Here is a 22,813-nt window from a genome sequence, read left to right as displayed (position 1 = left end):
CATATTCCCCCCCCCCCCCCCATCCATTTAGTTTTAACCTTTTTGGTACTTATATTTTAGATGGTGTTGCTTACAAAAGCATTTAACTGGATAAAAATATATCCTATATAATAAAAGGGTAATATGCAAAGTGACCCTAACAGCAGAACGACCAGGAATGACTGGTTGCTATGACGCACAATGACCACCAGGAGGCAGACGCTCAATGCAGGAGTTGCCCTCCAGTGGTCATTGTGCTCCCACAGGGTAAGCTTCTATAGAAATAGTTTTGCTTCCTTTTTAAAAATATATTTTTATTGATTTCAGAGAGGAAGGAAGAGGGAGAGAGATAGAAACATCAGTGAGAGACAGTCATTGATTGGCTGCCTCCTGCACGCCCCACACTGGGATTGAGCCTGCAACCCAGGCATGTGCCCTGACCGGGAATCCAACCGCAACCTCCTGGTTCATAGGTTGATGCTCAACCACTGAGCCACGCCGGCTTGCCTTAACTGGATTTTTAAGAAACCAGTATGATAACTTCTATCTTTACACTGTCACTGTTAGCCCATGTATGTTTCTTGTGATTTTTGCTTTTTTTGGTGGTTGTTTTGTTAATTCTCACCTGAGGATATTTTTCCATTGTTTTTTGTGATTTTTTACATCTTTGGAGTTGTTTTCATGCTCTTGCCTTTTCATTCCTGTCTTGTGTTCTTTGTTTCACATCTCTAGACTAACTTTTTATATTAAGTCTGTGTTTGGCCTGCCTTCTCTCTGTCTTGATGACTTGAAAGTTTCTTTGGCTCGCTGAATATTTGATAATGGAGTGTAAAATTCTGCATCTACCGGTGTAAAGAGAACAAGAATTGTCCACAAGAAAAACCTTGTCTGAAGGTTTTCTGTTTGGCTTTCCTCTGAATTTTATAGCACGTCTGTGTGCTAGGTCTACTTTGCGAGCTTACAATATGGTCTTTGTTGGTACAATTTTTTAAAAGACAAAATGACAAAAATGTTAAATGATATTAGTGAAAACCTAGAGTAGGATATGGTGTGAATAATTGTTATTTTGTGAAGAAGGGGAGATTAGGACCAGGTTGGGAGATTAGTTGTGTGTGTTTTTAATTTTACCTTAAAATTTTTGCCTTTAAAAAAAGTTTTAAAAAAGCTTTATTTTAAATTAAATTATACCATTTTGTTTACACTTAGAAAAGAATAAGGAATTGAGGAGTTACTTCTGCATTTTTCCATTTACTTTTTTTTTTGCAAGGGTACAGGGGTAGTGGTGCTGAATCCTCAAACATGATGTCTAAGGTGCCTTGCCTTATTCATCTTCGTGTCCCCAGCAGGGCCAGATTAGTTCCTTGCTGCACGTAGCAGCTGTTCAATAAATATTTGTTGAGGTGAAAGAGTCTTGTGTTTCTGCTCCTGGTTTGCCAGAACGTTAGGGTGGGTCTTGCTACTGGTTTACATTCCTTGGCACCCCTACTCTTGAGAAGCGATGGTTTCAGGGGCACAGGATGTAGGAAGACTTTTTATCAGGACTGCCTTGTGCCTTCCAAGGCTTAGCCTAACTGCCAAGAACATGGTGGGTTCCCACTGCCTGCTCAGTCTCTCCTGTTTCATCTGTTTTTTTCCTTCATGATTGATATTTCCATATGGCACTCTTTTCATAGACTACTGGAGGCCCAGTGCAGAAAATTCATGCACTGGGGTCGGGGGGAATCCCTCAGCCTGGCCTACGCCCTCTTGCAGTTGGACATCCCTCTTGCAATCTGGGATCCCTCGCTCCTTACCACCTACCTGCTTACTCCTTACCGCTCAGCTCCCTGCTCCTTAGGGCAGGCTCCTTACCGCTTGGCTCTTTGCTCCTTAGCGCTGCTGCAGAGGCAGGAGAGGCTCCTGCCACGGCCACTGCGCTCACCAGCCGTGAGCCTGGCTTCTGGCTGAGCAGCCGCACCCCCTGTGGGAGTGCACTGATCACCAGAGGGCAGCTCCTGCATTGAGCGTCTGCCCCTGGTAGTCAGTGCGCATCATAGCCACTGGTCGTCCCGCTGTAATGGTCATTTAGACTTTTATTATATAGATTCTTTTCAAATCTGTGCAACTTTTAAGGTAAACATTGGAATTAGAGATAAATTGCCATGTAACTACATCTTGTTTGGAAAAAGAATGTGTAAAGTTCATGTACCTGAACTCTACCAGAAAAGAATGTTACCCTCTAAAAACTGTAATATCTCACTCATGGTTAGTTGTTCCAATTCCCAAGTGATTGTTGAATCTTAAAAATGTGTCTCATAAAGGACATTTGGGTCACAGAACTGTCCCTGTGAGATGAGCACCGATTATCTAGGGCAGTGCCATAACTGTATAGTAAGGCCCTCTAACTAGAGTGAGGTAGGGTGATTAGCAAGAATTTAGGCTGAGGCTATTACCTAATATATTTTTGAGAATTAATATCTTCTGTGAAAATGGACATTTATTTGTATTGAAAAGAAATATTAGTTTTCTATTGTTGTGTAACAAACCATCACAAACTTAGGGCTTAAAACAACACCATTTATAAGCTCATAGTTCTGTAGGTCAGATGTCTGGCACTGTATGGCCAGCCGGATTGTCTACTCAGGGTCTCACAAGGCCAAAATCAAGGTGATGGCAGGGCTGCATGCCTATCTGGAAACTCTAAGGAAGAATTTGCTTCAAAGCTCATTTAGGTCATTGGCTGAATTCAGTCAGTTACTTGTGGTTGTAGGACTGAGGTCCCATGTCCGACTGGCTGTCATTCAGGGCCTCTATCAGCTCCTTAAGGCCACCCACATTTTATTTCATGTGTACCCCCAATTTTCAAGCCAGCAAGAGTGTGTCAAATCTCCCTCACACTTCAAATTTGTCTGATTTTCTCTTCTGCCCTGCACATCTGACATCTGTTGGAGAAGGCACTCTGCTTGTAAGAGATCACGCAATTAGATTAGTCTTGCCTGGATGATCTCCTTTCTTGAAGTCAACTCTGCCATATAAACTTAACATAAGCAAGTGTGTGGCATTTTATCATTTTCACTAGGGCTATCCTTCCGTTTATTAATGTGACTTTTAATTTATCTTTATTTTGTGCTCAAGTTTAATTTTTCATAGACTAGATGCTTACTAGTATATAATACCATAATGAATGTGAATAGTAAAAGTAACTTTAATTCTAGATTCCAAAACAAAATTTGAGCATTCTTTACAGTTAAGCTCAGCATGCAGCCTGGAATTAGATTAGATGAGTGCAATTTTAAAATTTTTTAAAATCTAAATTATTTATTGTTTAAAGTATTACATATGTCTCCTTTCCCCCTATTGACCTCTCCCAGCCACTCCCACCCCCCAGCACATGCCCTCATCCCCCTACTTTCTGTATCCATTGGTTTTGCTTATATGCATGCATACAAGTCCTTTGGTTGATCTCTTCTCCTCCCTTCCCACCCGCCCCTACCTTCCCTCTGAGGTTTGACAATCTGTTCGATGCTTCTGTGTCTCTGGATCTAATGAGTGAGATCATGTTAGGTGAGTGCAATTTTATTGTATATTCTTTCTTAAGATGAAAATTTTAGTCCCATAAAGCTGCCACCTTTGATAAAATTGCTCTGTACTCCAGGTTGGGCAGAAGTCAATCATTTGTCTTTCTGTAATGGAGAACGGACTTGGCAGCAGTTTTATTTTTACCTTTCCTGTCATTTCTGAGGCTGGCAGCTAGAGGTAGGGTGTGGAATGGAGCCGTAAATTACCCTTGGAATAACTAGAATGGTCCCATTTTAACTCAGAATTGCGCCTTTCCCTTTTCATCTCTCCTTTTTATCCCCCCCTCCCTATTTTTTTTTTCCTTCTAATCCACATTTGAATGAGGAGGCAGAATTGAGGAGGGTGTACATGAGAGTAGGTTTGCTTATTGATGCCTCTCTGAATGGTGGAAACCGTTTCTTTTCCCATCACCGCTTCCCATTTCTTCACCATGCTTCTATTTTAAGTGCCTGTTTTTTACTGGTTCTGTCTTGCTGGAAACTGGCCCAGCCTCACTCAGTTTTGTTTCCATGCTGCTATTAAAAGACAATGCCCAGTTACGAGGCCTCGGTGGAGGATGGGAGCCTTCCTCTTGGGTCTAGTCATCCAGCATCCAGGCAAGTACCCCTGCTTTGGAATGTGATAAGAGCGTTAAGTTTATTGGGCAATTTTAACGTATGCATCTTTTTTTTTTTAAGTGGAGGAAAACCCACTATTATTTGTTATACCCTGAAACTTCTCTTTTGCTGAGCTCAAAGACGAACATGGCTGAATTGAGGTCAAAGAAACTCCCTTTTCTATCCTGGGCCTCATTTCCCAAGATAGAAAAATGTGCTTGTCACCAGGTATCTGGTCAACCATGAATTCTTTTTTTTTTTTACCCAATGGGTGGGTTTTTATTTTATTTATTTATTTATTGATTGATTTCAGAGAGGAAGGGAGAGGGAGAGAGAGATAGAAACATAAATGATGAGAATCATTGATCGGCTGCCTCCTGCACACTCCCTACTGGGGATGTGCCCTTTACCGGAATTGAACCTGAAACCCTTCAGTCTATCGCCTGACGCTCTATCCACTGAGCCAAACCAGCTAGGGCCAGCCATGAATTCTTGACGTTTGGGAGAGATGCGTCCCCAGTCTTTGAAGAATCCTTATATTTATTAAGTGTTTCTAGAGTCACCACCAAATTTTGAATTTCACTTTTTAACTTAGCCAAATATTTTGTGTCTGGCTTGTAAGCCATCACTTTTTTGGGCTCTTCATCTTCACTTACATCACCAATGGTAGGGCTGGCTTCCTTTTTAAGAAATAAACAAAGAAAATTTGTTTGTTGAATTACTCCTCATAAAGTATTGCATATGTGACAGTGGTCAACAAAGCTGCACTGGGATGACAGTCCCAGGTTGTCATCCAGGTTCACTGGCTAGCAGGTGGCCCCCTCCCACACCCCAGCATGAAGGGTGTGATGCAAATTTGTGTCTGAGCAAAATTATAAATCACTGCATTTCCACTAAGACGTAAGCTCCTTGAGGTCAGGGACCGTTTCAGTTTTGTTGCTAGACCTAGATTAGGGCCTAGTGCTCCGAAAATGATGATAGAATGGAATTCAATGGACTTTATAAAGGACAACACAAGATGTCCCGGGTATCCAAGGCTGTTGCTGTCAGGGTCAGCTGAGGACTGAGGCCAACACTGTGAATGTCAAAACTTGCATGTCAAGGGACAGCCCAGAGCCCGGTCCTGGGGACCTTACCTGCATCAGATCCACTTTCAGGAGCTTGGAGAGAGACTCCTAGGGCCTTGGCCTTGATTGGCGTTCCTTAGGGAGACCTCAGTTTCCGGGGGAGGAACTTAAGGGAAGATACACCAGCATTGAGAAGGGCATGCTGCAAAGAGAGCTGAATGTCTGTAACTAGGTGACTTGAAACCATTTGTGGGGTTTCACTGTTTCACCTTCTCCTGACTGCCCTAGGGTGGCATAACTTCCTCCCTCTCCCCCAGCCCCCAAACGGTAGAGATCAGGCCAAGGTTGAAGTCACTGGCAGGGCTGAAGCCAGGCTGTCTGTGGTGGAGCCCAGCTCATCCCCACCCCATCGCCCCGCTTTTGTCCTGATACTATTTTGGCTTATGGTGTGCGGTTTCAGCATTTGGGCCAGCTTTTAATCATGACCCAATCCCAACGTTTAAGAGCTGAGCGAGTCCTCCAACAGAGGAAACTGCTGAAGAGAAGATTTTCTTCAAACATTGAGGCCTACTCTTCCTTCTGAGAGTCTCATTTTAAAGGTACTTCAAGAGGAAAAAGTGGAAGCTCCAGATTTAGGGCAAAAGAAGAGAGAGAGAGAGAGAGAGAGAGAGAGAGAGTGTGTGTGTGTGTGTGTGTGTGTTTGGTGAGGGGAGCAGGGGTGGCCGTGGGCCACAGGCAGGGAGGCGGCAGCTCTCATGCAAAGTGGTCCCAGCTGCCCCTGGTTTATGGGCTAATCCCGGCTCTGCTCCAGCCTGTCATTCAGGGTAAGCTGCTATCATTAGTGGTTAAACATTTCTGAAAGTATTCTCTCTCGACTCTGACCGCATGCCCCTTCGGGGAAGGGAGGGAGGAGCCAGGAGAGTAACGGAACCCACTCTGTTGTCATGCCGAGCTGCTCTACCGAGGGACAAGGGGCCTGGCAACTGGACGTAATCACGGGCTTGTCAGAGCCTGTGTGTGTGTGTGATGGGACTGATGTTGCATTTTTCCATGCTGCCCACATGGCATGCTGCTCCTTGAGGGACACAGCCCTCCGCTGTGGGCTGGGAGGACCAACTAGAGAGGCTTTTTTGTCCTTTTAAGGGGATTCTTGGCTGAAATAAACCTTCCATTAACCAACTTTATCTCTCTCAAGCTCTCTGCCCTCAACACATAGACACACATTCACCAGTGGCTAAAGCCTGAATTTCCCTTTGGAACTTGTCTGCACCCATTCTGCTTTCGATGAGGAGTTGTGGTAAAATGCTCAATACTAACATTTCTTCCCATGAAGTGGGGACTTTGAAATATTTTTCTTGACTGAGGTGTGGTTGACAGCTTTTGATTTATGAAATTAGCTCAGGGAAAAATAAGATGGAAAAAGAGAGTCCAAATTAAGTCTTTATTTCCATAGCTCAGTTGTGCCCTCTCTACCCATTTTAACTGCCACGCAGTCTTCAGGTAAGACGGACTCCAGGGTTGGCTAGGCTTCTTGGTGTTTTCCTTGGTTGTGTGGGCCCAAGAAAAACCTTTTTTTTCTTTTTTAAAAATTGTGTTTTCTTCCTTGTTCAAAAGTATACAACAAGCTCAATGAAGAAAGCTAGAAAATTTTAGAAAAACACAGAAGGAAAAGCTGAAGACATCCATATTTTCAACACCCAAAGATAATCAGTTAACATATTGGCTTATGCCCATCTTATTGGAAAAATTCGTTTCTTGTGCTACAGAAGTTAGTCAGTTGAGACAATTCTAGGAACCTGCTAGTTCAGTGGTTCTCAACCTTCCTAATGCTGCGACCCTTTAGTATAGTTCCTCATGTTGTGGTGACCCCCAATTTCATTGTTACAAATTGAACATAATTAAAGCATAGTGATTAATCACAAAAACAATATGTAATTATATATGTGTTTTCGATGGTCTTAGGCGACCCCTGTGAAAGAGGGTTGTTCGACCCCCAAAGGGGTCGCAACCCACAGGTTGAGAACCGCTGTTCTAGTTAGTTGTGCTGCAGGCTTGTTCCACCCAACAGGGCTGGAGAATGACCAGCAGAGGTGTTTGATGGGCACCGCACCTCTCTGTGTGAGGAGCTTTCTGTTAGAGCTCTTCATCTCACCATGGGCTAAGTGACGAGTGAAAGAACCACCAGGCAGGGACTCAGCTAAAGTCCAGACCTCCCACCCCAGGCGGCAACCAAAGAGCATGGGCTGTTGACCTTCAAGGACCTGAATATGAGTGTTTTCTCAGTTGCTAACTTTCTGTTGGACTTTTCTATGTCTGTTTTCTTATCTGCAAAATGGGCATTATAATAGTAAGCTACTTCTCGGGTTGCCATGTTAAATGAGATAATGTTTGTAAAGTGTGCAGCACACCATAGGTACCTGGAATACAAGGTTGCAGCTCAATGCATAGTATATACTTCCATAGTCATCGTTAGTACTTTTATTGTTGATAGTGTTCTCTGTCCCATGTTACGTGGACTAGATTGTTCTCTGGACTTTGGTTCCTCTGCCTGGAGAGGGTGGTCTTTTCCTCACTGGATACTATTTAAATCATCTCACTGTTGTAAAGTATTATATAATGACTAAGTAATAGAATAATCTCCTTTGATAAAACTGCCAAACTGAAGGGCAAGGAGACTTAGCCATTTTCACCGAGTGAATGAAGTCAAGTTACAACAGGCATGTGAGAACACATACTGCCTGCTGCCTTGTGTTCTCTGAAGATGTCAGACAGGTTCTCTGTTAGATCCCCCATTTTCCTTGTGATGCAGATCCCTTTCTGCATTGTATCTTTTACTTGGATGGACTGTGGAGTCATCTTTTCTAGATAAAACACGTCAACATATGCATTGGCTAAGCTGTCTAATGTCCCTTGACTTCTGTTCCGAAAGGAAGCGTCTTTTTAACTAAAGAGAAAATGGATTTGGATAAATTTTGGGCTCTGCCTAACAGGAAAAATGTGTCATCCGTACCCTGTCCAGTGGTCTAGTGATTCTTGTTTATTTCTTACATTCGAGCCCAATGAAAATAATGTGATGGTCACAGGAAATTTTGCCAGTTATTTCAGATGTGGGAGCAATTCACTCTGGATTTGTTTACTTCAAGTGGAAAAGTTTACCCAAAGTTGCCTCTGGGCTTTTACCAAGAAGGAGGCTTACCTGGGTCTCTCTGTTTGAAGCCAGCATCTGTTGAGTCAAAGACTACAGGGGCTATTGAAGGTCTTACTTCCAATAAATAGCGAGAGAGGGAATACGGTGACTTAGGTGGGATACCTTCTTTTTTCCCCACAGTAACTTACATCTGTCTGCTTTATACTTTGAACCCCCAGGACGCACAGACATTCAAGTGGTTCAGCCAGAACAACCACAGCAACCGACGAGCGAAGTCCTGGTACTAACAGCCGGCACCGCCAGCCCGTCAAGAACCCAAGCCACAGTGGCTTGGCCAATGGCACAGGTGAGTGACAGCCCAGAATGCCAGCCCGGACTGAGTCAGTGGCCTCTAACCTGTTCTCACGTGGAGTCGGGGTTCTGTCTATGTCAAAATGTGGGGGGGGGGCGGGGGCTGAGAGAAGACTCCAATACTAAGATGAATTTGAATCCATCAGCCTTTCCATTGACCCGTCTTCCTTTATCTCTGGCATACTCTGTACAGGTAAGGTTAGTCTCCATAGGACTCTTCTAAAATATTTCTTTGCACAGAAATAAAAAATATTGATTTTTGTATTCGTTTCTTATCAACATTGGATTTCATTGGGAGAGGATATCTTACTTCTACATGACACATTTTTTTCTGTCCTTCATTTAAGGAAATGATCAGACTTAGGGAGAAAGGAAACTGAGTATTGTTGCTAGGAGCTGAGTTAGAGAAAATGGCAGCACTGTTGAGGTTGGGAGGCTGACCAGGGGCAAAGCCACACTGCTACTGGGGGGAGGGGGGGATTCTGTGGCTGTTTCACTGAGAGTTTGTGCCACTTGCAAATAGACAGCCCTTCCACGTCCACATAGACCGTCTCTGCACTTGGCTCGCTCTGCTTCCTTATAAGTGGGAAGGGAAGGGCCTATTTCAAAACAATTCACTTTTCGTCATGCTTTCCTTCTGTCTCATCAGGTCAGTGTTGGATTGAAATGGAAAAAGGCAAACAAAACACAACCCTTCATTTTTCTAAGCGTCTTGAAAATTGTCAGATTTTTAGTGACTGCTGGTCATTTGGTCATTTGTCTTAACTTGGGGCAGCTGGGAAGGGGCATGTGGCTGTTGCTTCCATAAACTATAGGTGTTTAAATTGGTAAGTGACACCTGCAATAATTTTGTAGGTGCTTGTGACGACATGAAGGACAGGAGGTCCAGAGCAGCATAGCTTCTCCACATGAGCGTTGTCATGGCCCTTTGTGTGACAGACTTGAGTAGGAGAAATCGGCTTGGGTTACTTTTTCATGACCCGGTTCTCTGGCAGCACCATTTGAGGGCTGCTGTGCCCCTCTGATGGCTCATGGTGCTCAGTTATACGGTTGCCTGCCATGGACTGTGGGTGGAGTGGCCCGTGTCCTGCATAGCTCACTGCATGTGTGGGGGCCTGACTTTCTCTCTGGAGTTGGGGACCTGCCTGAAGGAATTGAGCTAACTAGCTCACCCTGAGCCCTGAGGACAAGGATGAGCTGGAGGCGCTGGCTCAGCCTGCCTGGCGCTCCCGTGCCAACCCCACGTCCGAGTACTGGAACCATTCAGTCATAGTGTGGATGTTGCCACCTGTGTGAAGGGGATGGCGAGGTGGTGGCCGGGGGCCGTGTTGCAGAAAATTGTGTGCATCTCTGTGAGCGCCAGTATGCATGTTTCCCTTAGAAAAACGAGGCGCTGGTGGGAGTGGGCCAGGGAAACCGGCTCCTTGGAACCAGTTGTTTCCTGGAGGCCTTGGCTGTGACTCCAACCACTTTGTTCTTCGGGGGTTACTGGTTTCCCTTAGCCACCGCTGCTTTTCCTATGAAAGCTCTTGGTGAGTTGGCTTTATGTGGTGATGGTCTTTGAGTCCATCTGATGTTTAACAGATCTGTATTTCCCTGACATTTATTTTTAGGTAACTTTGCATATTGCCCTTATCTCCAGGAATATTATGTTTCAGCAGACGAGGCAGGTGCCAGCCATGTCCCCAGAAAGCCAAAGATCCGTAACCCCTTGGAAATGTTTCATGGTGGTGCATCTGAATTCCCAAACTGTTCCCAGAACCCATCTGCGGAGGACAGTTGCTGCATTTAAGGGATTTCTGCCTGTTCAAAGACGAAGGTCTTGGCTTCTGTCTCTCTCCTCTCTCCTTCCTGCTGTGAAGACAGCCCACCTTTGCCTCCCAGCCAGCCTTGACTTTGTAGGCTCTTTCATGTCTGCCCAAGGGGTGCAGAAAGACCTCACCTTCCCTCTGGGGAGCAGGCAGAAGCCCCCCTCTTTGGCAGCACCAGAGCAGAAGGGTTTTTGAGGATATGAATGCTCCATCCATCAACACGTTGCTCTTAGAACTGAGAGGAGCAGTTCCAAAGTGGTGGTGGTCGGGAGCCGTGCCGCCAGGAAATGTTTCCACAGACACCCGAGGTTTATTTAGCAAGCCCTTCTGGCTGTGCCCGGCAGTTATGCATGAAAAAGACATTTGGGGCAGAAATGGAGCTGAGTTCCAGGTGGTATTTTTGTGTTGTCACAACTGTAAAGTAACCATTTTTTTATAAAATGAAAGTGAGTGGCAGCCTGTCTGTATAAATATAATATTCCTAAGTTTTAAAAGTGGTGGAATTGAGAAATAGACTAATGGTATAGCACTTCATTGAGACTCCTGTGAAGTGATTTATTTTTTCTTCTTTTATTGAAAACTTTATTCAAAAAAATGACATCTCTCACTCCTCTCTTCAATGTGATTTCCATGCACATAGGTGTGGGGGTCACACGGGCTGCGCTCAGATTCTGATCCCTCATGTGTGGTATGTGCATAGAGCCCAGGGACTTTCAGGGCCTTAGTTTTCTCATTAATAAAATTAGGACAAGATTCATATATCTCATAAGGTTGTTATAGAAACAAATTACATAAAATATGTAGAGTGTCTAGTATGGTGCCCGGGAATGCAGTAAGCTGTCAATCAACATTAGTTTTTATCTTCATAAATAATTTCATATGGCTATAATTATGCAGCATGGATAGATTTCACTTGGTTATTTTTTTTATACATGCTCCTATGTATTTGTGGTCTCTTCGTTGACCCCTTTTTAGTGACCTCCTACTATTTCACAGTTAATACACCATACTTCCTTTAACCATTCCTCAATCCTAGTGTATTTCCCCATTGTAAAACCAAATCCTGATGTAGACATCTTCGCACACAGCTTTGTTTCTTTTTGAATGAAGTTCTTGAGTCAAAGGATATGAATTTTTAAGATGAGATTAATGTATATTATCAGATTGCCTTCTGAAAGGTTTGAAGCAGTCATATATCACAGGGCAGTGTAAAATTTTCCTCAAGTGGTGTGCGAGGTTTATTTTTTCCTACAACCTTGTACTAAACACTGCTTTATCTATTTGCTAAGACGTATTAAGTGCTCCCTCATTGTTTAACCTTCTTGCATTTCTTGTTATTAGTTGCTTGGCTGTTTCTTTTCTATTTGTGTGACTTTTTCATAGTGTTTGATTATCCTTTGGAGATTTGGAAGTTTATTTATATATCCTTCGTTCAAGTTTCTTTTTACAAATTGTGATAAAAATATGTGTAACATAAAATTTACCATTTAAACCATTTTTGAGTGTACAACTCAGTGGCACAAAGTACATTCACAGTGTTGTGCAGCTACATCACTATTTATTTCCAGAACTTTTCCATCATTCCATACTGAAACTTTGTACCCTTTAAACACTAACATTCTCCTCTCCTCCCACCCGCCGCCCCAGCCAACCTCTATTCCACTATGTCTCTATGAATTTGCTTATTTTAGGTGCCCCATGTTATAAGTGGAATGATTTGTCCTTTTGTCTATGGTGTATTTCACTTAGCATAATGTTTTCAAGATTCACCCATGTTGAAGCATGTATCAGAATTGTTCCCTTTTATTTATCCATTCACCTGTTGATGGACGTTTGGATGGTGTCCACCTCTTGGCTGTTGTGAGCAGTGCTGCTGTGACATGGGTGCACAGAACCTGCTTGATCCAGGCTTTCAGTTCTTGTGGCTGCACACCTATGAACAGAGTTGATGGGCCATATGGTAATTCTTGGTTTAACTTTTCGAGGAGCCCTCAGACTGTTTTCCAGAGCAGCTGCACCATTTTACATCCCACCAGCGATGAATGAGGGTTCCAGGGTTCCACCTTCCCAATACTTGTCCACCGCCCCCCCCCATTTTTTGATAATAGCCATCCTAATGGGTGTAAAGTATCTAGGTACAAGTTTTATGTTATCTTTATGGTGATACGTTTCCCCCTGTATCATTACTTTGTCTTTGATCTCATTTTTTGTGGCTTTTGTAGAAAAAGTTAAAAGTTTAAAAAATCATTATGTATGAGTGTTTTTAATATTTTCAGTTTTACTTTTTGCCTCAAGAGAAAAGATTCTCTTTTGTCTATAGAGGGAATAAATACTTTATTCTGTTTTACTTTTTTTCATGATGTTATGTTAAAAAAGAACTATCCCACTGGAATTTATAGTGGTGTATCTGTATCTATACATATATAAGTATAATGAGGACTGGGTTAAATTAATTTTTTCCATATCAGGGTCCTATTTTCCTATTAATATTAATTAAATGTTTTTCTTTTCTCATTGTGGTTTTTCTTAGTGTTTATCACTTACCACATGCTTATATGCAGTGAGAATTCACTTCTGGACTCTTTACACATTCCATTTACTTTATTTCCAGTTTGGAGCCAGTGTCATGTGATTTTGATTATTGATGTGTTATAGTATGTTTTTCTAATGTCGGGAAGGGATAGTTTTGCCTTGTTATTTTTTCTCCATGATATTCTTTGACAGTAATACATTTTCAAAACAAATTCAGACTTTGAATTCTTAGAAGCGTGGTGGAATAGAAATGGAAATGTCATGAATCTATATATTGGCCAGGAAGGATTAAACGTTCCCATTAGGTAACATGGAATGGTGCTGTTCATTTTAAGCTCTTTTTCTTTCTTTTTTTCCATCGAATTGTTTTGGTTGAGTCTAGTTTTGGTTGCTCTTGTGAAGAGCCGAGTGATCAGTTATACTGGAGGTGCATTTCTTATATTCACGGGTGAGAAATATTGACTGCTTTATTGTGGAGTATATGTTACAGGCTGATCTTCAATTTAAAAAGCTTTCATTGTTGGCAAGCGCCTTCCTCTTGCCCAAGTTGGGGGCCTGAAAAGACTGTGCTACATCACACGCACCTAAAGATTTTGGAACACACAGTGAGTTGGCAGTGTGTCTAGGATTAAGAAAAAGAACTTCCAATTCCTGATCTCTTTTTGAGTAACTGTGACTAGCATAATAGAGTCTTAGCCCTGAATGAATATTTGATTCATGAAGTTAGAATATTTAACCAACACCACAGAGGGAACCTTGTGAAATACCCATCATTGCACAAACCAGAGGCCTTTCAACTGCTATTTTACCTACTTACCCCATTTACCCTCTCATCTTGGTACCCAGCTTTTCTTCCTATACAAGAAAGTCATCTAAGTCATTTCATTTCTCTTTCCTTACCCCCTTCCATTGTTTTTACTTCATGGTGTTCTGGGTTTGAGTTCTGGTACAGCTACTTGCTGGCTGCATGGCACCACTCTGAATGGTACCTCTGTGAGCCTCAGTTTTGTCTTCAGTAAAATGGGAATAACAACATCATCTTCATGAGGCTATTAGGAGGATAAATGAGGTAATGAAAGTGAACTTGCTAAAAGCAACACAGGATCCTGGACTGGATCTTGGAGTAGTAAAAGGACATTAGTGGAAAGGCTGACAAAATCCAAATAAAGTCTGGAGTTCAGTTAATAGTAATGTACTGATGTTAATTTTTTAGCTTTGACAAATGTGCTGTGGTTAAATAAGGTAGTACTTAGGGGAAACTGGGTGAAGGGCATACTATCTTTGTAGCTTTTCTCTAAATCTAAAAACTATTCGAAAGTTAAAAACTTTAAAAAAGAACCTCCTTTATAAATAGTAATGTTATATAGATGTGAGATGGTTTTATTTCAGATATCATTTGCTAGATTATTAGGTTTATTGAACGAGTATTTATTGAGCAAACACCGATTGAATGCCATTTTGATAAGAACTATGGGCAGTGTAAAGAAGCAGAAAAGTAGGTGTCTTCCTGATGATCTGTTTCAGGACTAGAAGCAGAAAAGACACCATCAGCCAAGGGCCAACCAACACAGCAGGTGTCACAGGGGCTGGGTGGCTTAGCTGAGACCACAGGTGCGGGGGTCCTGCAAAGGGGATCAGTTTGGGTTGAAGTGGTGGGGAGGGCATTCAGGGAGGAGGGCTGAGCTGAGCAACGATGTGTAAGCAAGAACATAGGAAGTACAGAGTGGAAGTCATGAAAAACAAAGAAAAATGAATCTGCCTGCATTCTCAAGAAGGGTACCATCTTTTGGGAAACATAAGTTGTATACATCCGCATACATCCAGCAATTAGGATTAATAAGGGAGTATTGGCTATACTGAATAGAGCTAAAATGTAAAATACAGTGATTCTCTAGGGCCTGATGAAATTGTTAAGTTTGTGTCTTGACGATCCACATCATGGCTTGTTAGGTGACTCTAGGCCACTAATTTAATTATCTGAACTTTAGTTTTTTCTGACTATAAGCTGTGATGGGGTTCTTTCAAGCTCTCATGTTCTAAGAGCAGGATAGTATAAATACGGACACAGCAAGCTTGTCAGTGCTAGAATATCCGACTTTCCTGTTCTATTTACAAATCTAACTCGAGGTGCAGCACAAAACTCTTAAACAGATGAGCTACTCCAGTGAGTGAAAGGCAGACTTACCGACATTTGCAGCTGCATGAACAGCAGTGTTGATTGGAGGGTCTTTCCCATGGGCTGTCATGGGGCTCTGCTTTTGTCCTTTTCCTGGTCAGTAGTTTCATCATCGTTATTTTAATAGGCAGTATATGTAGTTTATCAACAGCTTAAAAGTATAAAAGCTTAAACTGTGTAAAGAAAGTCTCCTTCCTATTCTAGTCCTCCAGCCTCTAGTTCCCTCTCCAGAAGCAGTCACCGTTGTGATTCTTTCCAAGATACTTTTTGAATATACAAGCATATACATGTATCTTCTTCAATAATATATATGCTGTCTGCACTTTCCCACTTAATCATTATCCGAGAAGTTTTTCCATAGAACTCCAAGCCAACCTGAGCTTTGCCCCTTCCCTCTTCGGCTAACCACAGCCAAAGATGGGGACAATTTTAGTTTCAGTAAGAACAGTAATCACAATGGATTGAAACAGTTTAAATATGTTTAAATCCAAGAACTCATAGTGATTTTTTTTAAAAAAAAATTCTTTTTTTTGTTTTTTTACAATTTATTTCTAAAATTTTTATTTTTCAATTACAGTTTACATTCAATATTGTTTTTGTATTAGCTTCAGGTGTACAGCCAACTGGTTAGACAATCATATACTCTACAGAGTGTTCCCCTCAATGTTTCCAGTCAAAATGTCATTGTTCATTTTTGGAGGATGTGAGGAAATCAGTTCATTATTCTGAAAACTGGCTAAATAAAAGGAAAGACTCAAGCATTTTTTTCCTGCCTTTTCTTTACAATCTGAACCTCAAGAAAGCCAAATAGTTGATAAGGCAAACTTTCTCTCTATAGGGATGGTAGAATTAGTATATTAGTGTTTTGCAGTCTATATTAATGGAGTTAGGCAATTATCATCAGTGGCTGCTGACATTGCAACAGAGAGACAACCAGACATCATGGGTCTCCTGTACACAAACATTGAACATGCATAGAAGCAAAGAGTGCTCTAATGAACTCATCACCCAGCTTCAGCTATTAATTATTCGTGACAGTTTTAATTTTATCTGCCACCTCTCTTCATCACACCTACCTTCATTTTCCCCCACCTTTTAATGATTGCATTTACATTTTTTGTATTGCTCAACTGTGTTCCATAGCGGTTCTAGCAATTTCTACTCCTACTAGCAGTATGTTAAAGTGCATTTAAAAAATATATATTTTTATTGATTTCAGAGAGGGAGGGAGAGTCATAAATATCAATGATGAGAGAGAATCACTGATCGGCTGCCTCCTGCATGCTCCCTACTGGGAATCGAGCACGCAACCCAGGCATGTGCCCTTGGCCAGAATCGAACTTGGGACCCTTCAGTCCGCAGGCCGATGCTCTATCCACTGAGCCAAACCAGCCAGGGCAAAAATGCATTTTTTTTTATACTCTGATAAGTGTGTGGTTAAATATTTTTGGTATTTCATTATAGTCTTAAATTACATTTCTTGTCTCATAATTGAGATTCACCATCTTTTCAGATGTTTAAGGGTAATTTGTATTTCCTTAACTGTGAAGTGTCTCTGATTTGTAGAGGTTCTTTTCATATCAAGGAAATTAGCCATTGGTGTATAATTTGAATTGATAATAATATTTCCTACTTGTTATTTTTCTTTTGCTTTTAATTTTGCTTCTGGTGTTTTTTTCCCCATTTAGATTTTTAAAACATTTTAATCATCAGTCTTTTGTGACTTCTATCTTTTGTGTAATATTTTAAAAATCCTTTTCACTGTGAGATTATAAAAATATTCTCCTCTGTTTTTTTTATTTCTTCTGTAGTTTCATTTTTTTGTGTCAAAATCTCTGATCCATCTGGAATTTATTTTGATGTAAAAAGTAGATAGGACTGAAACTCAGTTTTTGTTCAGTATACCCAGTTGTCACAGCACTGTTAATTGAATAGCCTGTAATTTAAAATGCCACGGTTGACATATACTAAATTCCAATGTGTATTTAATTGTGTCTGAACTCTCTTATTTATTTAATTGACATCTGTCTATTCATATATCAGTGCTACATTGTTTTAAGTGTTGTAGCTTTATAATATGTGTTAATACTTTAGAGAACGACCCCTCACCCCATTACATATACACATAAAACTTAGTCTTTAGAATTTTCATTGATATTCTTCTGTATTTAGTTATCCTTACAATTTTTAGAACAAATTTATTTAGTTCTTAGAAATATCATGATGGTTTTTTGATTGGAAATGAGTAAGATGTATAGATTTGCATAAAGAGAATTGCCATCTGTTGTGTTTTACTAACTTAGCTGAGATGGAACAGAAACATAAATTCTTGCATTTATGTTGGGGAAACATCAGTTGCACAAGATGTAGTTATTTATTAGACAACTAATTCAGTCTGTGTGCCAGACCATGTATCATTTCCTAGGGAGAAAGCAAATAGATTAATCGTAGTTGGTTCCTAGGCTCTCATCCATTTGTCACGGTCTAGCTTGGCATCACATCATGCAAACAAATTTTTGTTTCAGCTGACCTCCAGTCTCATGTCAGCCAATAGGGTCATGGGGTTGCTCCAGCATTATTACAACCTTGCGTGGCATTAGAGGATGTCCAGAGAGGGCAAGTGGGTGGTAATGAGTGAGTGGTTCAGCCTCTGGAAGCAGACAGTGGGGGTGCCCTGTGGCCTTGGCAGGTTATTTAATCTCTTTGGGCCTCAGTTTCCTCAACTGTAACGTGAGGGGATGTTAATTGTCCCCGACTCATGGGATTGTGGGTGAGGCTTAACTGAGAGAATTCAAAATGCTTTTGCACACTGCCTGTAAATGTTACCTAATAGCACTTATATTGGAAATCTGACTCCACTGGCCTGATGGTATCTGATTTATTATGTTCGGTTCCCGATATCATAACTTAGGAGAGGCAGTAGAAAAAGGTCTCCACAAGAGGGAAGCCAGGTGGTAAGAAGAGGGAGGCCTAGAAATATTAAAGGGATAGTAGCCTTTCTACTGGGAAAGAGAAGGTGATTGAGAAGCAGTGTCGGGTACATATTTCGTGTTGCCTGGGTTTGGGGACTGAAACCAGCTAATGAACTTCAGCTTAACTGAGAAAAAACTTTCCGGCAGGGACATGTTCAGCCGCGGAAAGACTGCAGTGAGCCGCCCATCAGGAGAAATGTTCGAGAAGAGGCTGGGCAGCCATTTGTTAAAGAAACTGCAAAAAGAATTTCTGAATTAGGAAAAGGAGGCTAAACAACAAACAACTAAGGCATTTTCCTACAAAATTCTAGTATAAATGCACACAGCTGCACTCTCACATGTAGAAAATTCTCTGCATATGGCTTACTCATGTTCAAAGAGTTATGATTCTTCAAAACCTTTTTGATCCTGTTTGAGTGAGAGTGCCCTGGGGTCCTGTGAGCATGGGTGACCATCAGAGAAAGGAACACATGGAGAAATAAGGAGACTCGGGAACAGCTTGTGTCATTGTCTCCTTGTCTCTCGTTACCTTGGAGACAAGTCCTATGTCTTAGGAGCCCCATCCTTTTTATCTAGAATAGTAATCCTTGCTCCCTACTTAGATTGTGACTCTTTAAAAGAACAAGCACGTTATTATAAGTTTTCCACCTCTTAGTGTGTGGGGAGCTTTTTGAAGGAAGGCAGACAAATGACAAGTTTAAACAAAGGCATATGACCCTATAAACTCGGCCTTACTCCATTTAGCACCAGTACACTTCCCCATTATCTTTATTTTTCCTGCTATTCTTTTATTTCAGCAAGTGTAACCATGGCATGTTAGAAAAATTTAATAAACTTCTATAACAGGTAGTGTTTAATTGCCTATTTATTTCAGACCAATCTCCCACTTTCCTTCTGGCAGGCCATTACTGACTTGCCTTAATTTCCTAAGTTATGATCTGTAAAAATTTTTGATGTCACTGGATACGTGCATGGTCACATTGTGTTCATTAAGGGAAAAACCTCATCAATGGGAACACAAGTCTTAGTTGATCTCTAAAATATGATTTCTGTATTTTTAGTGAATGATGAACCTGCTGCAGCTACTGATCCCGAAGAACCTTCTGTTGTTGGTGTGACATCCCCACCTGCTGCAGCATCGAGTGTTACCCCAAACCCCACTGCAGGGTCTGTCCCTGCTCCGGCCACGCCAGCTGAAGGAGAGGAGCCCAGCACGTCGGGCACACAGCAGGTCCTCCCGGCTGTCCCGGCCCCCGATGCTCTGCCTGCTGGGTGAGTAGCCTTCTGTCCCTCAGCAGCACTTTCCAACCCTCCAAAGACTGAGGCCCCTTCACCAGGGCAGAAACAACAAGGTTATTTAGTACCTCGTGGCTAGGAGTCTCTGGGAGGCTGCTGTGCTGAGGACCGAGGGAGGTGTGGAAGAACTGCTTATTCTACGTAAATCTTAAAGAGAATCTAAATCAACTGGGGCAGAATCAATGCTACCTTATACTGTGACTGGAAATGAACAGCTTGATCCCAAGAATGTGGCTTTTATAGAACAAGAAGTTTATTTTGCCTTCCAAAATCACTGAGCGGTGTTCGCCTGCATCCTGCCTAGAAAACAGCGTTTCTCTTAACTTCTATCTTAACGGCCTGTGGAGGACGGTAGGCTCTGAATATTACTGGATGTCATTCCCGTAACTGGTGCCGATATTAACATGGGCTACTAGTTTCCTTGCCATCCTTTAGTTCAGAATTAAATCTGATGGGAAACACCTTGAATGCTAAGAAGGTGGCCCCAGTAAACCAAAAGGAAGTTCAAGTTTAGTTCCATAGTGAGTGGAGACAAAAGCAGAGACTCAAAGTCAAATAGATCTGGGTTTGAATCCCCACTTGACCCTATTTGACCTTGTCTGAGTGGCTTACTGTCGTGGTGAGGTGGAGATAATAATCATGGGTATCTCCCTAGGAAGTTAAGAGACTCAAATAAGACGGCGTGAGGGAAGCACTCACCCACTGGTGGGCATTGCACCTGGTGAATATTTTTGAAGTGGTTGTGAAAGAACCATGAATAGTTTTGAACTGGGAAATGAAGGCTTATCTTAGGGCTACCAGTCATAGCAGGGCCAGCCTGTCTGTGGTCCCCCTGTCCATCCTGGTTATCAATTTGGCTCTGTGGACACCCATGTCCATGTCACCACAGTCACCGTGGTCTGGCTGCTGCTGCTGCTGCTGGTGGTGGTGGTGGGTCCTCTGAGCCCTGTAACTCACAAGGAAAAGGGAAAGGTTGGGTCCCTTGCTTGGTGCATAATATGGTGTGTTGTTTTTAAGCTACTTTAGAAAACCCAGTTGTTAAAACGACAATCCTAAATGTGCAGCATATGCGATTTTTTACCACGTGCATATTGTATCCTTACTATTTGGCACACTGCCTAACTCATATTTCATCATAAAGTATGCTGAGCAAATGAAAAGTATTGCAAATAGTTCTTAATACCTCAAGCCTGGAGTGAATTGGGGGTATTGAGAAGTGGCTCTGAAAAGTTTTTTGGTGAAGCTTTTGATTTCATGAAAAGATTAATAACCAATTGCTGTGTCCAATTCCTCCCTACTGAGATTTCTTTTCTCTTTTGTATGTGGTAAGGACTACTCCAAAGACCTTCATTTGGTTTATAATTTCAAATCTGTGTACAATTTGGGGGGAACAGAGCAGAATCATTTTGGCAGAAAGGAGAGAAAATGGCGCCGCCTGTGTCCCCTGTGAGCTGTTTGTTTTCTTTCCGCTGAGCAAATGCCTGGAAGGCCGGCCTCACTCCTGTGTCAGTCACAGGCAATTAGGGCTAATGGCTCAACGTGTCTTTATGTAGGGCGTGTGTGAGGGTTACTGTTCTCTGGGATTGGGCTCTTCCTGTTTCCAGGCAGCTGGAAAACTCCAGGCTCTGAAAACGCTCTTTATTCTAAGTTTGGCGGATGGAGTGGCCCAGGGAAGCGATTCTCCTCCCTTACCCTGCCAGAGGCTGCTGCACTTCTCTGAGGCCGACTTTGGACGGCATCTTAGAGTGTTTAGAACATGACGAAGCCTGTGTGTGGGTCTGGGGAGGCTGTTGCCTACTTTTAACACATGTGCCGGTCCACAGAAGGGTGTTGGGACCCAGTTTTCCATCCTAAGGTGCCCATCCCTGAGACATGGGGGAGCCTGGATCCTGAGCTGCCCCCCTGGAGGCCGCCACCAGCGCTGCTGCGTGCTCGGCAGTGAGCCTGGCAGGCTTTCTGTTCTCTGCTTCGTACAAGCCAGAGACCCTTGCAATTCAGAGACCTGCCGACCCCACCAGGGAATATCGCCCTGTTTACACGGTTAGGAAATCCAGACGAGATGGACTGTTCCTTTATTCCTGGTATCATGGCTTCAGGAGTCAGAGGACCAGTTTTAACCTTTTTAAATACAACTCTGAGTCTGACATTTCACCACCTAGAATGCTGCATTGGCTTCCTATTGTCCTAAAGTGGCGATATTCAAAACTATTTTCATAGTTTTATTTTTTAATTTAATTAATCTATTAATTTTACTAGTTTTAGAGAGACAGGAAGGGAGAGAGAGAAAACCATCAATTCGCTGTTCTGCGTACTAGTATGTATGCATTCATTGGTTGATTCTTGCATGTGCCCTGACCAGGGAGCTAACCCCCAATGCTGGTGTATCTGAACGACACTCCAACCAACTGAGCTACTTGGCCAGGGAAGAATTTTTAAAACATGCAATACCTGACTATTTAGTCAGGGGCACTGACCTCTTTTCTCTTAGATTGTCATTAAAAAACGACAACAGCCAACACAACAATAGCTATCTGGTGTGAATGAATCAAAATTATACTTATTTTCTGTTCTGTCAGATTGGCAAAAACATTTTTTGGGTGTGCCGCAGAATTTTAGTAATTAGTTTATGTGTGCCATGAGATGGAAAGGGCTGAAAATTGCTGTCTTGAGGGATACATTCTCTAATACTTAATAAGGCCTAAAAAGCCCTGCACGTAGGCCCCACCCAGCCCTGAAGCCACCCCTGGAAGACCCTCTGCTTTGCTCTCCAAGCTTCAGCCATAACTTACGTCAGTTTGACAAATGTTCCGCTCTTTCTCTGCATTTGGGACCCTCTGCCATGCTGGTTGCTGTTTCCAAAACCTTCTTCACTACTTTGTCCATTAATTCCTTTCCATTTTCAGGCCTCAGCACCATCTTCAGAACTAACCCTTCCTCTGGAAGTTCTCCCTCGACCCCTGGTAGACAAGGTCAAACTGCCCTGAGTACTGTAACTCTGCTCACACGTGTAATTGCTTGTTTCGCGTCCCTCTGCCCTGCTGGGCTGTAAACGCCATGATGTCCGGGAGCCCGGCACAAAGTACGTCCCTAGGACATATTTGTAATGAGTAAATTTCAATGTTTTCTGCTTCTTCGATACCTCAAATAAATAGCAACTGGGACAGGAGTATTGCATTTTCCCCCCAAGAACAAGAGCTCAAGGCATCCATCATTCACTGGGTTGACTGGCTTTGGGTTTACCTGTGTGCCTCTCACAGGGTCAGGATGTTCTTCCCTGTCACTAGGGGTCCTCGTACACTGAGAGGTCCTGGGGAGTGTCTCCTCTCT

The 22,813-nt window shown here is 42.3% G+C and overlaps 1 protein-coding gene across 1 annotated transcript in view; it reads left to right on the top strand.

The window, feature by feature from the left end:
- WWP2 (WW domain containing E3 ubiquitin protein ligase 2) overlaps nucleotides 1-22,813 on the top strand; it is a 111,879-nt gene that overhangs the window by 51,457 nt on the left and 37,609 nt on the right. Inside the window, exons 7-8 of the mRNA XM_006760341.2 lie at nucleotides 8,567-8,694; nucleotides 19,252-19,462. Coding sequence (XP_006760404.2) covers nucleotides 8,567-8,694; nucleotides 19,252-19,462 — 339 coding nt within the window. The remainder of the gene's footprint in view (nucleotides 1-8,566; nucleotides 8,695-19,251; nucleotides 19,463-22,813) is intronic.

The sequence above is a fragment of the Myotis davidii genome, unplaced genomic scaffold (genome assembly GCF_000327345.1).
Source record: "Myotis davidii unplaced genomic scaffold, ASM32734v1 scaffold1437, whole genome shotgun sequence".
NCBI lineage: Eukaryota > Metazoa > Chordata > Mammalia > Chiroptera > Vespertilionidae > Myotis > Myotis davidii.
This window is presented reverse-complemented; position numbering and strand designations above follow the sequence as displayed.